Source organism: Thalassophryne amazonica, chromosome 22 (assembly GCF_902500255.1).
Source record: "Thalassophryne amazonica chromosome 22, fThaAma1.1, whole genome shotgun sequence".
In the NCBI taxonomy this organism is placed as follows: domain Eukaryota; kingdom Metazoa; phylum Chordata; class Actinopteri; order Batrachoidiformes; family Batrachoididae; genus Thalassophryne; species Thalassophryne amazonica.
This window is the reverse complement of record NC_047124.1, coordinates 3,314,655-3,330,554: the sequence shown is the minus strand read 5'-3', so window position 1 is coordinate 3,330,554 and position 15,900 is coordinate 3,314,655. Positions and strand designations below refer to the sequence as shown.

Sequence of the window (15,900 nt, the reverse complement as noted above, 5' to 3'; positions counted from 1 at the left end):
GGTCGCGGGGGCAGCAGCTCAAGCAAAGCCACCCAGACCTCCCGATCCACACACACCTCCCCCAGCTCCTCCAGCGTGTCCTGGTCTTCCCCGGGGCCTCCTCCCAGTGGGACGTGCCCGGAACACCTCTCCAGCGAGGCGTCCAGGGGGCATCCGGAAAAGATACCCGACCCACCTCAACTGACTCCTTTCGACGTGGAGGAGCAGCGGCTCGACTCCGAGCTCCTCCCGAGTGACGGAGCTCCTCACCCTATCTCTAAGGGAGCGCCCAGCCACCCTGTGGAGGAAACTTATCTCGGCCGCTTGTACTCGCGATCTCGTTCTTTTGGTCATGAGCCAAATCTCATGACCATAGGTGAGGATCGGAACGTAGATCGATCGGTAAATCGAGAGCTTTGCCCCCCTACTCAGCTCTCTCTTCACCACGACGGTCCGATACAGCATCCGCATCACTGCAGATGCTGCACCGATCCGTCTATCGATCTCACGCTCCATCCGTCCCTCACTCGTGAACAAGACCCTGAGATACTTAAACTCCTCCACTTGAGGCAAGGAAACTCCATCGACCTGAAGAGGGCAAAGCACCTTTTTCCGGTCGAGAACCATGGCCTCGGATTTGGAGGTGCTGATTTTCATCCCGGACGCTTCACACTCGGCTGCAAACCGCCCCAGTGCACGCTGAAGGTCCTGATTTGACAAAGCCAACAGCACCACATCGTCCGCAAACAGCAGAAACGAGATTCTGTGGTTCCCAGATCAGACCCCCTCTACACCCTGGCTGCGCCTAGAAATTCTGTCCATAAAATAATGAACAGCACCGGTGACAAAGGGCAGCCCTGGCGGAGGCCAACGTGCACTGGAAACAGGTTTGACTTACTACTGGCAATGCGAACCAAGCTCCTGCTGCGGTCATACAGGGACCGGATAGCCCTTAGCAAAGGACCCCGGACCCCGTACTCCCGGAGCACTCCCCACAGGGTGCGCCGAGAGACATGGTTGAATGCCTTCTCCAGATCCACAAAACACATGTGGACTGGTTGGACAAACTCCCATGAACCCTCGAGCACCCGATGGAGCGTGTAGAGCTGGTCCAGTGTGCCGCGACCAGGACAAAAACCACACTGCTCCTCCTGAATCCGAGGTTCGACCATCGGGCGAATTCTCCTATCCAGTACTCTGGAATAGACCTTACCGGGGAGGCTGAGGAGTGTGATCCCCCTATAGTTGGAACACACCCTCCGGTCCCCCTTCTTAAACAGAGGGACCACCACCCCGGTCTGCCAATCCAGAGGCACTGTCCCCGATCGCCACGCGATGTTGCAGAGGCGTGTCAACCAAGACAGCCCCACAACATCCAGAGACTTAAGGTACTCAGGATGGATTTCATCCACCCCAGGAGCCTTGCCACCGAGGAGCTTTCTAACTACCTCGGTGACTTCGGCCTGGGTAATGGATGAGTCCGCCTCCGAGTCCCCAACACTTGGCGACTGAGCTGGGGAGCAATAAGCAATGCGACCCCAGCTCTCCGCCTCTCCCCGTGGGCGATGCCAGAAAAATGAAGCATCCAGCCCCTCTCCAGGAGTTGGGTACCAGAGCCCAAGCTGTGCGTGGAGGTGAGCCCGACTATCTCTAGTCGGTATCTCTCAACCTCCCGCACAAGCTCAGGCTCCTTCCCCCCTAGCGAGGTGACATTCCACGTCCCAACAGCCAGGGGCTGTGAGCATGGACCGGGCCGCCGGGCCACCTGCCCTCGACCGCCACCCAATCCTCTCTGCACCCGACCCCCATGGCTCCCTCTGCAGGTGGTGAACCCACAGGAGGACTTTTACACATTTTAACTTCTTTTTGCCATTCTAAAAAAAGTAAATCAGGTTTTTCTATATTAAAATGTCTAAAGTGATCCTCTTTAAACTCTTTGGATACATGAACATTTCAAAGTCACTGAATCTGTCACTTAAATTTACATCAATCATTAAGAAATACAAAGACTGTGCTGCTGTGTGGTAACTGTGCTGTGCTGTACTTGTGGTTGGCTCTCACTGCGGTATTGTATCACTTCCTGTTCCGGAGCACAGCGGTGTTTTGCTGTATCTGTTAGCTGTTTAATCTGCGCAGTTAGATTGATCTAGTTAACTAGATAACGATTTGTTTCACAGTGTAATCTTCATGTGCCTTAACTAAAGCACTCCCTCTGCTGAATCACCTCTAAATTATTTACACATTATTCACTTTGTGTGTTTTTAGGAATCCGCTAGCTTAGCGCAGCTACTAGCTCTTGTGAAATGTTTAGTTATTCCTCGGCCTCCTTTAGCAGTAACGGTACTTGTAGTAAGTGTAGCTTATTTATAGCTTTGGAGACCAGGCTGGGCGAATTGGAGACTCGGCTCCGCACCTTGGAAAATCCTACAGCTAGCCAGGCCCCTGTAGTCGGTGCGGACCAAGGTAGCTTAGCTGCCGTTAGTTACCCTCCAGCAGATCCCGAGCAGCCAGGAAAGCAGGCCGACTGGGTGACTGTGAGGAGGAAGTGTAGTCCTAAACAGAAGCCCCGTGTACACCGCCAACCCATTCACATTTCTAACCGTTTTTCCCCACTCGGCCCAGGAACAAACTCTGGTTATTGGCGACTCTGTTTTGAGAAATGTGAAGTTAGCGACACCAGCAACCATAGTCAATTGTCTTCCGGGGGCCAGAGCAGGCGACATTGAAGGAAATTTGAAACTGCTGGCTAAGGCTAAGCGTAAATTTGGTAAGATTGTAATTCACGTCGGCAGTAATGACACCCGGTTACGCCAATCGGAGGTCACTAAAATTAACATTGAATCGGTGTGTAACTTTGCAAAAACAATGTCGGACTCTGTAGTTTTCTCTGGGCCCCTCCCCAATCGGACAGGGAGTGACATGTTTAGCCGCATGTTCTCCCTGAATTGCTGGCTGTCTGAGTGGTGTCCAAAAAATGAGGTGGGCTTCATAGATAATTGGCAAAGCTTCTGGGGAAAACCTGGTCTTGTTAGGAGAGACGGCATCCATCCCACTTTGGATGGAGCAGCTCTCATTTCTAGAAATCTGGCCAATTTTCTTAAATCCTCCAAACTGTGACTATCCAGGGTTGGGACAGGAAGCAGAGTTGTAGTCTTACACACCTCTCTGCAGCTTCTCTCCCCCTGCCATCCCCTCATTACCCCATCCCCGTAGAGACGGTGCCTGCTCCCAGACCACCAATAACCAGCAAAAATCTATTTAAGCATAAAAATTCAAAAAGAAAAAATAATATAGCACCTTCAACTGCACCACAGACTAAAACAGTTAAATGTGGTCTATTAAACATTAGATCTCTCTCTTCTAAGTCCCTGTTAGTAAATGATATAATAATTGATCAACATATTGATTTATTCTGCCTTATAGAAACCTGGTTACAGCAGGATGAATATGTTAGTTTAAATGAGTCAACACCCCCGAGTCACACTAACTGCCAGAACGCTCGTAGCACGGGCCGAGGCAGAGGATTAGCAGCAATCTTCCACTCCAGCTTATTAATTAATCAAAAACCCAGACAGAGCTTTAATTCATTTGAAAGCTTGACTCTTAGTCTTGTCCATCCAAATTGGAAGTCCCAAAAACCAGTTTTATTTGTTGTTATCTATCATCCTCCTGGTCGTTACTGTGAGTTTCTCTGTGAATTTTCGGACCTTTTGTCTGACTTAGTGCTTAGCTCAGATAAGATAATTATAGTGGGCGATTTTAACATCCACACAGATGCTGAGAATGACAGCCTCAACACTGCATTTAATCTATTGTTAGACTTGATTGGCTTTGCTCAAAATGTAAATGAGTCCACCCACCACTTTAATCATACCTTAGATCTTGTTCTGACTTATGGTATGGAAATTGAAGACTTAACAGTATTCCCTGAAAACTCCCTTCTGTCTGATCATTTCTTAATAACATTTACATTTACTCTGATGGACTACCCAGCAGTGGGGAATAAGTTTCATTACAGTAGAAGTCTTTCAGAAAGCGCTGTAACTAGGTTTAAGGATATGATTCCTTCTTTATGTTCTCCAATGCCATATACCAACACAGGGCAGAGTAGCTACCTAAACTCTGTAAGTGAGATAGAGTATCTCGTCAATAGTTTTATATCCTCATTGAGGACAACTTTGGATGCTGTAGCTCCTCTGAAAAAGAGAGCCTTAAATCAGAAGTGCATGACTCCGTGGTATAACTCACAAACTCGCAGCTTAAAGCAGATAACCCGTAAGTTGGAGAGGAAATGGCGTCTCACTAATTTAGAAGATCTTCACTTAGCCTGGAAAAAGAGTCTGTTGCTCTATAAAAAAGCCCTCCGTAAAGCTAGGACATCTTACTACTCATCACTAATTGAAGAAAATAAGAACAACCCCAGGTTTCTTTTCAGCACTGTAGCCAGGCTGACAACGAGTCAGAGCTCTATTGAGCCGAGTATTCCTTTAACTTTAACTAGTAATGACTTCATGACTTTCTTTGCTAATAAAATTTTAACTATTAGAGAAAAAATTACTCATAACCATCCCAAAGATATATCGTTCTCTTTGGCTGCTTTCAGTGATGCCGGTATTTGGTTAGACTCTTTCTCTCCGATTGTTCTGTCTGAGTTATTTTCATTAGTTACTTCCTCCAAACCATCAACATGTCTATTAGACCCGATTCCTACCAGGCTGCTCCAGGAAGCCCTACCATTAATTAATGCTTCGATCTTAAATATGATCAATCTATCTTTATTAGTTGGCTATGTACCACAGGCTTTTAAGGTGGCAGTAATTAAACCATTACTTAAAAGGCCATCACTTGACCCAGCTATCTTAGCTAATTATAGGCCAATTTCCAACCTTCCTTTTCTCTCAAAAATTCTTGAAAGGGTAGTTGTAAAACAGCTAACTGATCATCTGCAGAGGAATGGTCTATTTGAAGAGTTTCAGTCAGGGTTTAGAATTCATCATAGTACAGAAACAGCATTAGTGAAGGTTACAAATGATCTTCTTATGGCCTCAGACAGTGGACTCATCTCTGTGCTTGTTCTGTTAGACCTCAGTGCTGCTTTTGATACTGTTGACCATAAAATTTTATTACAGAGATTAGAGCATGCCATAGGTATTAAAGGCACTGCGCTGCGGTGGTTTGAATCATATTTATCTAATAGATTACAATTTGTTCATGTAAATGGGGAATCTTCTTCACAGACTAAGGTTAATTATGGAGTTCCACAAGGTTCTGTGCTAGGACCAATTTTATTCACTTTATACATGTTTCCTTTAGGCAGTATTATTAGACGGTATTGCTTAAATTTTCATTGTTACGCAGATGATTCCCAGCTTTATCTATCCATGAAGCCAGAGGACACACACCAATTAGCTAAACTGCAGGATTGTCTTACAGACATAAAGACATGGATGACCTCTAATTTCCTGCTTTTAAACTCAGTTAAAACTGAAGTTATTGTACTTGGCCTCACAAATCTTAGAAACATGGTGTCTAGCCAATCCTTACTCTGGATGGCATTACCCTGACCTCTAGTAATACTGTGAGAAATCTTGGAGTCATTTTATGATCGGATATGTCATTCAATGCGCATATTAAACAAATATGTAGGACGCTTTTTGCATTTGCGCATATCTCCTAAAATTAGAAAGGTGTTGTCTCAGAGTGATGCTGAAAACTAATTCATGCATTTAGTTCCTCTAGGCTGGACTATTGTTATTCATTATTATCAGGTTGTCCTAAAAGTTCCCTGAAAGCTTCAGTTATTCAAATGCTGCAGCTAGAGTACTGACAGGGACTAGAAGGAGAGAGCATATCTCATCCATATTGGCTTCTCTTCAGTGGCTTCCTGTTAATTCTAGAATAGAATTTAAAATTCTTCTTCTTACTTATAAGGTTTTGAATAATCAGGTCCCATCTTATCTTAGGGACCTCATAGTATCATATCACCCCCAATAGAGCGCTTCGCTCTCAGACTGCAGGCTTACTTGTAGTTCCTAGGGTTTGTAAGAGTAGAAATGGGAGGCAGAGCCTTCAGCTTTCAGGCTCCTCTCCTGTGGAACCAGCTCCCAATTCGGATCAGGGAGACAGACACCCTCTCTACTTTTAAGATTAGGCTTAAACGTTCCTTTTTGCTAAAGCTTATAGTTAGGGCTGGATCAGGTGACCCTGAACCATCCCTTAGTTATGCTGCTATAGACTTAGACTGCTGGGGGGTTCCCATGATGCACTGAGTGTTTCTTTCTCTTTTGCTCTGTATGCACCACTCCTGCATTTAATCATTAGTGATTGATCTCTGCTCTCTTCCACAGCATGTCTTTTTCCTGATTCTCTCCCCTCAGCCCCAACCAGTTCCCAGCAGAAGACTGCCCCTCCCTGAGCCTGGTTCTGCTGGAGGTTTCTTCCTGTTAAAAGGGAGTTTTCCTTCCCACTGTCGCCAAGTGCTTGCTCACAGGGGGTCGTTTTGACCGTTGGGGTTTTTCCGTAATTACTGTATGGCCTTGCCTTACAATATAAAGTGCCTTGGGGCAACTGTTTGTTGTGATTTGGTGCTATATAAATAAAATTGATTTGATTTGATTTAACTCTGGGAGACGAGTGAGGGAAGCCACCAGGACACACATGATAACTCTGGCTGCAGTTGTAGAAATTGGGAATATAGTGCAGGTTTTGTATTTTGCATCACAAGTTACACAACATCATGGCAGAATGGAGCAGAGAGAGATTGTTTTAAAAAGAAAGTTTAGCTACAGTTTGGCAGAGGCCACAGTGGAGACTCGAACTGAGATCTGATCTGTTTCCTTGTATGAAAGTCCTTCTTTGTGCTGCTCCATCATGAAGCTATCAGATTTGTACGATGTACAGTTTCTCCGATCACATCCACAGAAGCATGATGCCATTGGAGTCATCATGGGTGTCTTGGTGGCTTCCCTCATGAGCTTCCTTTTTGCACGGTCACCCAGTTTTACAGATTTGCCATACAGTAGCATAATGTTTGTATTTCTTAAAGAGTGATGAAAATGACACCCATTAAAATGTTCATGTGTTCATCCCCTGACATATCTAAAGAAAACAGGCTGTAAAAGTGATGATTTACTTTTGGCTTTGATATTTTTATTGAATTTATATGAAGTTGCTGAAATGTGTTTTCACTTTGAATTTGAAAAGGATATTTTTAGAGATTTTAATGTAGAGAAGAATGACATTTTCCTGCTTAATGACTTAAAGGAATTAAAATGTGTAAAAGAACAAGAGTTTGAGTATTATTTATAGGCGCTGCACTCTGTAACTCAATCTGTAATTCAACTGGAACGCTCAGGAAAAAAATATTAAATAAATAAATAAACAGCAGCATGGCCTCTGCAATGTTTTTGTAATGTCATCATTTTGTAATAAAGTAATTAATTTTGACATAAATACCAATAAAACTGCAACAAATAGCTGCTATAGAATTTCAGGTTTTTTTTGTTTGTTTTTTACAAAAATCTTTTTCTGCAAATTATATGTAACTGCAGTCAGATTATTTTACGGTGTGCATTAGATTAAAATAAAATCTCGAACCTCTTTATAAAGTTGGTCTGACAACATTTTGGGGGCGGAGCTTGTGCAGATTTGATGATGTAACAGCTGCTGTTTTGTAGTGGAAAAACAACATTTGAGCCTCGTCAGCTGTGATTTCTTTTTTTTTTTTTTTTTTGCTCTTTCTGACCTATCCAACTTAATCAGCACCGATGAGTGACATTCAATTGGGATAGTCGACAGATATAGTTGGTGCTTTTGCTTTCTTCAGTTTCGTCCATTAGACACGGCCGTGCCCTCCTGCACGCCTGACAGAGGACTCCCTAATGGACTCTGACAGGCAGCGAGCCACCGTTCTTAGATCAGCTCCGTCCTCGTCACATCCACTTAAAAACAAGATTTTATTGTAAAACTTCTTTATAGCTGTTTTTTTTTTTGACACCCCGTGCACATGCAGCACTTCATCATCTTTACTGGAAACTCTCTTAATGTCAGTTCACAAGAAACTTCTTAGAAATCTTTCAAAATTAGCAGAATGTTCTTTTTTCTCTGTTTTTTCTGTGTCAGTTGGACACATTTTGTTCATGTTTAACTGAAATCAAATGAATTCACAACTTTTTTCTTCACTGTCAGTTTGTTGCTGTTTTAGTTTCTTGGACCAACGTCCACAAGTGTTACACTGTCAAGATCCATGTGCGCTGCACCGTCCAGTGATTTTCTGAAGAACCTCTCTGAGAATTTTCTGACCTTTGGTTTAAACAGTCTTCTGGGAATGTCTGGTGATGTCAAGTTGGACTTTATGATTAAATCCTCGGAAGACTCAAGGAAGGCTAAAACAACCCTTTTTCATACTGATCCTTTATTGTAGAAAATCTGGTCAACAACTTTTTCACACAATACCCCATAATGATAATGTGAAAAAAGTTGTTTTTTTTTACATTTTTGCAAATGTATTAAAAAAAAAACCCTAAGAAATCACGTGTACATAAGTATTCATAGTCTTTGCCATGAAGCTCAAATTGAGTTCAGATGACTCCTGTTTCCACTGATCATCCTTGAGATGTTCTACAGCTTAATTGGCGTCCACCTGGGGTAAATTCAGTTGATTGGACATGATTTGGAAAGACACACACCTGTCTACATATAAGGTCCCACAGTTGACAGTCAGAGCACAAATCAAACATGAGGTCAAAGGAATTGTCTGTAGACCTCAGAGACAGGATTGTCTGGAGGCACAAATCTGGGGAAGGGTACAGAAACATTTCTGCTGCTTTGAAGGTCCCAATGAGCACAGTGGCCTCCATCATCTCTAAATGGAAGATGTTCAGATCCACCAGGACTCTTCCTAGAGCTGGATGCCTGTCTAAACTGAGCGAGAAGGACCTTAGTCAGGGAGGTGACCAAGAACCTGATGGTCACTCTGTCGGAGCTCCAGCATCCCTCTGTGGAGAGAGGAGAACCTTCCAGAAGGACAACCATCTCTGCAGCAATCCACCAATCAGGCCTGTATGGTAGAGTGGCCAGACGGAAGCCACTCCTTAGTAAAAGGCACATGGCAGCTCACCTGGAGTTTGACAAAAGACACCTAAAGGACTCTCAAACCAGGAGAAACAAAATTCTCTGGTCTGATGAGACAAAGATTGAACTCTTTGATGTCATGTTTGGAGGAAACCAGGCACCATCCCTACAGTGAAGCATGGTGGTGGCAGCATCATGCTGTGGGGATGTTTTTCAGCAACAGGAACTGAGAGACTAGTCAGGATTGAGGGAAAGATGAATGCAGCAATGTACAGAGACATCCTGGATGAAAACCTGCTCCAGAGCACTCTGGACCTCAGACTGGGGTGATGGTTCATCTTTTAGCAGGACAATGACCCTAAGAATACGGCCAAGATATCAAAGGAGTGGCTTCAGGACAACTCTGTGAATGTCCTTGAGTGGTCCAGCCAGAGTCCAGACCTGAATCTGACTGAACATCTCTGAGAGATCTGAAAATGTCTGTGCACCGCCGTCCCCATCCAACCTGATGGAGCCTGAGAGGTGCTGCAAAGAGGAATGGACCAAACTGCCCAAAGATAGGTGCACCAAGCTTGTGATGACATATTCAAGAAGACTTGAGGCTGGAATTGCCAAAGGTGCATCAACAAAGTATTGAACAAAGACTGTGAATACTTATGTACATGTTATTTCTTTGTTATTTTTAATAAATTTGCTAATAAATTTAATAAACTTTTTGTCATGTTGTCATTATGGGGTTTGTGTGTGGAATTTTGATGGAAAAAATTGAATTTACTCTATTTTGGAATAAGGCTGTAACATAACACAATGTGGAAATAGGTGAATACTTTCTGTATTTCCTGTGTGTGTGTGTATATATATATATATATATATATATATATATATATATATATATATATATATATATATATATATATATATATATATGAACATTTTAAATGTTATCTGACATCACAAAGTTTATTCCTGTTTTTAGACATGGTCATATGACTGAAACTCTTAGTTCTTATAATTTCTTCCATGTTTAAGAATCAAAAAGAGAAAGGATTAAACAGTATATTACTTTTAATACAGTTTTTATGGTAAATGCTTATGTATTATTATTTTAAAAATAAACAATATCCTTAGTATTATGTTGTAATTTGGCATATATTTTGTAGTATATTCAGTGTATAATATTTATTTTGAAATGCAGCCACTGTATCCTTTTGTAAGTGCTGTTGTACTAAACCACTTAGTAGAACTTTGTAGCAGTGTGTGTATATATTTTCATATATATGTGTGTGTGTGTGGTGTGTGTGTGTGTGTGTGTGTGTGTGTGTGTGTGTGTGTGTGTGTGTGTGTGTGTGTGTGTGTGTGTGTGTGTGTGTGTGTGTAAAATCAGTGCCCTTATTGCCATATAGTAAAAAAAAAAAAAGTATGGTTTTATATGTTATCTTTCCCTGATCTTTTTGTTTTATGTTCTTTGGGTCACTTGGTTTAGCTCCGCATGTCCAGTGCGCAAACCCTCTACACGCACTAATCTGTGGACACGCGTCCAGCTGCTGTCAAACCTCGTTTACTGGAAACAGCAGCGCCATGAAGCGATCTGTGATCAGCAGAGCGTGGGCAGCCCACGCGCGCGCGCGCACACACACCACGTTCTTCACTCATATCCTTACATTTGAGTTTTAGCCTGAAAAATAACACCAACCCCAACAATTGAAGGCAGTGCGCTCATTTATGGGCTGTGCAGTTATGTAATTTTGTAATCACAATCTAAAGCTTCAAATCTTTTTCGAAATTAATATTTTAATAACAAAGTAACTTCTTAATTGAAATATTTTTGTGTTACAAATAGACTTTAATCCACGTATATAGCTGCTTTCTTACATTTACTCCAGGTGTCCTGGAAAAGTTTCCACATTTGAGGCGCCTGTTTTACCCCCTGCAGGGGCATGAGGATCTTAAAATAAAGCACCTACTGTCTGACAAGATTTTGGTGAGGAACATCTGAATTAACGTGCAGATAATTTCGATAAATCAGTATAAGGCAGTGTGCGTAAAAATACCAGATCAGCCAGATAATGTGCGTAAAAGTGCCGTTCCTGTTGGTTCCAGTGCACTGTCCATGATTTTCGTTGTGGTTGAGTTTAGTGCGAGACGTGGCTGGATGTTTTTTTAAAACCTGAACATGCAGCTGAGATGTGATAAGTGAAAAAATGCTGTGCGTAAAAGTCGGCTTTCTTTGTTCCAAGTGATTATTTGATGGAGCAATTTGTTCTTTTCATGACACCATAAAACAATTAAGACACAAAAATATCTCGGTAACAAATCTTTTTATTATTGGACTAAGTGTAGAAAATATGGTTATATAGGGTTCTTTGAATGTGAAGACAGGTGGCAGTCTACCGACGACCATTGCGCTCAGTTTGGACAATAGCTGCATAACATTTGATCGTCGTGAACTTTGTGACAGAACATTTGCGATTAAATAAGACACATCGGTGCTAAAATAAAATATAAAACACGGGAGTGTCAAACTCCTTCAGGCCTCATGAACAGGAGTCAGAGAACACGTTCTAACAGGCAGGAGGCTTCGCAATATATAGACAAAATATATATACAAAAAAAATGTGTACAAAACATCTATAAATCTCTTACATACAAAAATATCTTAATACATTCTTTAAAAGCGTTTGATATATAACTTTATAGAAGAAATCCACGGCTTGGAAGCATTTCAGCGTCGGAGAAGTTTCGCCAAACGGATTTAGCATAGTTGAGCATTAAATAATTATTTTTACAAAAGACGTGTTGCTGTTTTTCACGGGCGTAGAATGCGCAGAGGTTCGGGTTCCCACGCTGTCAGGAGACCCGTCGTCCTTTAATCCTTTGGCGCTGACCTATGGCCGGAGGTTTTCGGTGCGTAAAGCGGCCCGTGAGCAGGACCGAGTGGCCAGTGCGTCTTGTTCTTGAGGACCACCACAAGCGCACTCCAACAGTAAAATAGAGTTCATGCTCCTGTGGAGGAAAGAAGAGACATGATTTAAGATTCTGAGCCAGCTGGTATTTTTTTTAACCCATCATGCGGTTTGCTTGCTGATTCTTACCTGGCGCAGGTGCTCAGAACCAGTTGGTGAAGTCCAGCAGTTCCTGCTCCTCTGGACTGAGGGGGTCGTAGGATCCCTCGTCGGATGAGTAGGAGGACACGGGGGAACCCGCCATGGAGTTGACATCTGCGGAGTATCCCTGTGAGATGGTGGGCGACAGGACGCCGGACTGGAAGGCGGCGCTCACCGCGTCGTGCTCGTCCAGGAGCTGCTGCAGCGCGCGGATATACTCCACGGCGGAGCGCAGCGTCTCCACTTTGCTCATCTTCTTGTTGGCGGCGCCGTTGGGCACGTGCTCCCGCAGGGTGGCGAAGCCGTTGTTCACCAGCTTCACGCGGTTGCGCTCGCGCTCGTTCCTCCGTGCGACCGCGTGCGGCTGCTGCTGCGGCAGCGTGTAGCCGAAACCGGCGAAGTTCAGCCTCCGCTTGCAGCGCAGTAGCTCCGGCGAGGAGGAGCGCTGCCTCTTCGGCTGCTTGGAGGCAGACTTGCCGCCGCTCGGTCCGGTTCCGCTCGGACTCAGCTGGACGCTTTGCGCCACCGAAAAGAAGCACGCGGGCGGAACCATCTGCTGGTGGCTGATGTTAATTTCCATTTTGGCTGTGAGGTCCATTCCCAGAGAAGGGCACAGACGGATAAGGAGTGTCTTTAAGGCGGTGCGTCCCCGCTCGTGCCGTTCACGGTGTTGTGGTCGCTCGGGACGCGCAATGTGCCCGCTGCTGTCTGCGCGCTTCTCAAAGCCGCACTGCTCCCTGAGGAAAGTCGCCTCTGCTTTTCAATCCATTTTGGATGGGGACGGGGGTGGTGGTGAAATGGGAAGACCACGCCCTCTTGTCGCGTGGATTCACCTACTGCTCCTGCCCCGGTGCCGGTGCGTTGCGCACGCCGGACGCGTGCCACTTCAAGCGCTAAATAAACTGGTGCTTTTTTCCCCCTCTTGTCAGTTTTCTGCAGGACGGAGATACGTGAGCAAGAGTTTGAAACGGAGGTTTTTATATTAGTGGGTTTGTAAAAAATGCGGAGCGCACTACCTGTAATAACAGAAAGAAACAATGTGATTTTTAACAATAAAACTTACTGCTGTTTCTTAGAAGAGTCTGTTGTAAGTGATTTTCAAAATTATTTTGAGTTTAAATCCTACATTCAGGGAACTTTCTGTGACCAAAAACATTTTGCCACTTCTTCATTTTCATGTCAATTTATTCCTTCGATGAATCCATTGCTGATTTGTATATAAAGTGTGGACGTTTTGTCTTTCAAGCATTCAGACAAATAAATAAAAACAATACTGCAAAAAAGAAAAGAAAAGAAAAAAGAAACCGAGAGTGTATTTGTTATTTCTTTCTCTTGATAAATACTTAAAAGATCCGTGTTTTTCTGTCAGTTGACTTAGTGGTTCATTTCTGTTCATGTCCGTGTTTCTTTGGGTTTGGGTGAATGGACGCGCGCGCTTTGGTTGGTCGGTGAAGGAAAAAATTCACGTGTTTTCAGCAGCTGATTTCAAAACATTTTTTTAAAGAATTGAAAAAACCTCTAAATTTCAATAAAAGCACAATAACTTCAAATATAAAAGTAATAATAAAAAGACGCAGAAAACGTCAGAATTTCAGCATTTTCTATAATATTTGCACATTTTTCTGTCTTTCAACAGATTTCGGGCCAGTCTCAGTTTATTGTGAACGAATCACGTTCTGCTCCAGATTGTTACACTTGGCGTGGAGAAGATCATCGACAGCGGAACGGATGAGGCTTTGTGCACGATATTCTCCACTGTGCGTGCACTGGACGCGGACGCGCAGCTTTCTGACGATTGCTGTGACCGTTTAACAAAACCAAAGTAGGCCAGTGCCGTGCGCGACTCCGTGCGTAAAACGCGAGTACCGTGGGTGCGCGCCAAAACGCGCGTCTTTCCACGCGTCCAAATCTACTCCCCCCCCCCTTCTTTTTTCTCTCTATGCGTGTGCGCGCGTCTCCAGGAGGGGATTGTAATAAATTGTGCAATTTTTCTGCGCTGGCTGCAGCATTCAAAACCCAGTTTGCATTGTGGAGCCTCTCCTCGCAACCCCCCGCACACTTTCTTTTATTCCCTCCTTTTCTGGGGGAGGGCAGCGGGGAGTTTAAGAAGCGTGGGTTCTATTCAGCCTCCTCCTCGTCCCCCCTTCACCCGGGCTTTCTGAAACCTATCCGCGCGCTGTCAGTGCGCAGAGTCCAATTAGCGCTTTGTGAGGACTTTGTGCGCTCACTTTACTCTGGAGGGGTTTTCCACTCACTGCTCAGTGCCATAATTAATATGACAAGTTCCCTTTTACAAGCTTTCTGTCTTTTTTTTTTGGGGGGGGGGGGGGGGGGGGGGGGGGGGGGGGGGGGGGTTGAGGAAGAAAAAAGAACCAGGTCATCATAATCACAATCTGACGTCACAAATTATTTATCAATTTATTATCCGTTTAAAGCAGTTTTTCTATCTTAGGTTCAACTAAAGGAGCGCATATCGTGTATGAATTTCTGAGTTCAGTTTCTGAAGTACTAATTTATATTAAATTGAACTGCTTGCAGTTATCAGATTAGAGATTAGGTGGTCACTTGAGGAAGATATACTATATTTTTTAGAGTTGTTTTTTCAGGATAAAACCTTTTTTGATTTCTGTAAATCCTGCCGTACTCATCAATGTTACCACATGGAAAAAATTTTCGTCTTTTGGAGCATCCAGATGTTTATTTATTTGTTGGTTGGTTAGTTGGTTTGCAAAGCATGAGGTGCATTTTGACCTTAGTGTCAGTTTCTCAAAAATTAATACATCGATCTTGGTGACACCTGTCAGTCATAATGTGACACAGAATCTACAGGTGATATTTCATCTTTTGAATCTCGTAACAGAATCTATAGTATGGACTTAACAAAGGTACAACCCCTGGCAAAAATTATGGAATCACGAAGGATGTTCATTCAGTTGTTTAATTTTGTAGAACAAAAAGCAGATCACAGACATGACACAAAACTAAAGTCATTTCAAATGGCAACTTTCTGGCTTTAAGAAACACTATAAGAAATCAGGAAAAAAAAAATTGTGGCAGTCAGTAACAGTTACGTTTTTAGACCATGCAGAGGGAAAAAATATGGAATCACTCAATTCTGAGGAAAAAATTATGGAATCATGAAAAACAAAAGAACCATCCGACACATCACTAGTATTTTGTTGCACCACCTCTGGCTTTTATAACAGCTTGCAGTCTCTGAAGCATGGACTTAATGAGTGACAAACAGTACTCTTCATCAATCTGGCTCCAACTTTCTCTGATTGCTGTTGCCAGATCAGCCTGGCAGGTTGGAGCCTTGTCATGGACCATTTTCTTGAACTTCCACCAAAGATTTTCAATTGGATTAAGATCTGGACTATTTGTAGGCCATGACATTGACCCTATGTGTCTTTTTGCAAGGAATGTTTTCACAGTTTTTGCTCTATGGCAAGATGCATTATCATCTTGAAAAATGATTTCATCATCCCCAAACATCCTTTCAATTGATGGGATAAGAAAAGTGTCCAAAATATCAACGTAAACTTGTGCATTTATTGATGATGTAATGACAGCCACCTCCCCAGTGCCTTTACCTGACATGCAGCCCCATATCATCAATGACTGTGGAAATTTACATGTTCTCTTCAGGCAGTCATCTTTATAAATCTCATTGGAACGGCACCAAACAAAAGTTCCAGCATCATCACCTTGCCCAATGCAGATTCAAGATTCATCACTGAATATG

The 15,900-nt window shown here is 43.3% G+C and overlaps 1 protein-coding gene across 1 annotated transcript; it reads right to left on the bottom strand.

Annotated features, from left to right (window-relative positions):
• Positions 1-11,363: 11,363 nt before the first annotated feature.
• ascl1a (achaete-scute family bHLH transcription factor 1a) lies at positions 11,364-12,885 on the bottom strand. The gene is made up of 2 exons (XM_034163864.1): positions 12,144-12,885; positions 11,364-12,054 (listed from the first exon to the last, which is right to left on the bottom strand). Exon 1 carries the CDS (start codon positions 12,751-12,753, stop codon positions 12,157-12,159), a length of 597 nt encoding a protein of 198 aa, XP_034019755.1. The 5' UTR covers positions 12,754-12,885; the 3' UTR covers positions 11,364-12,054; positions 12,144-12,156.
• Between the last annotated feature and the right edge of the window lie 3,015 nt (positions 12,886-15,900).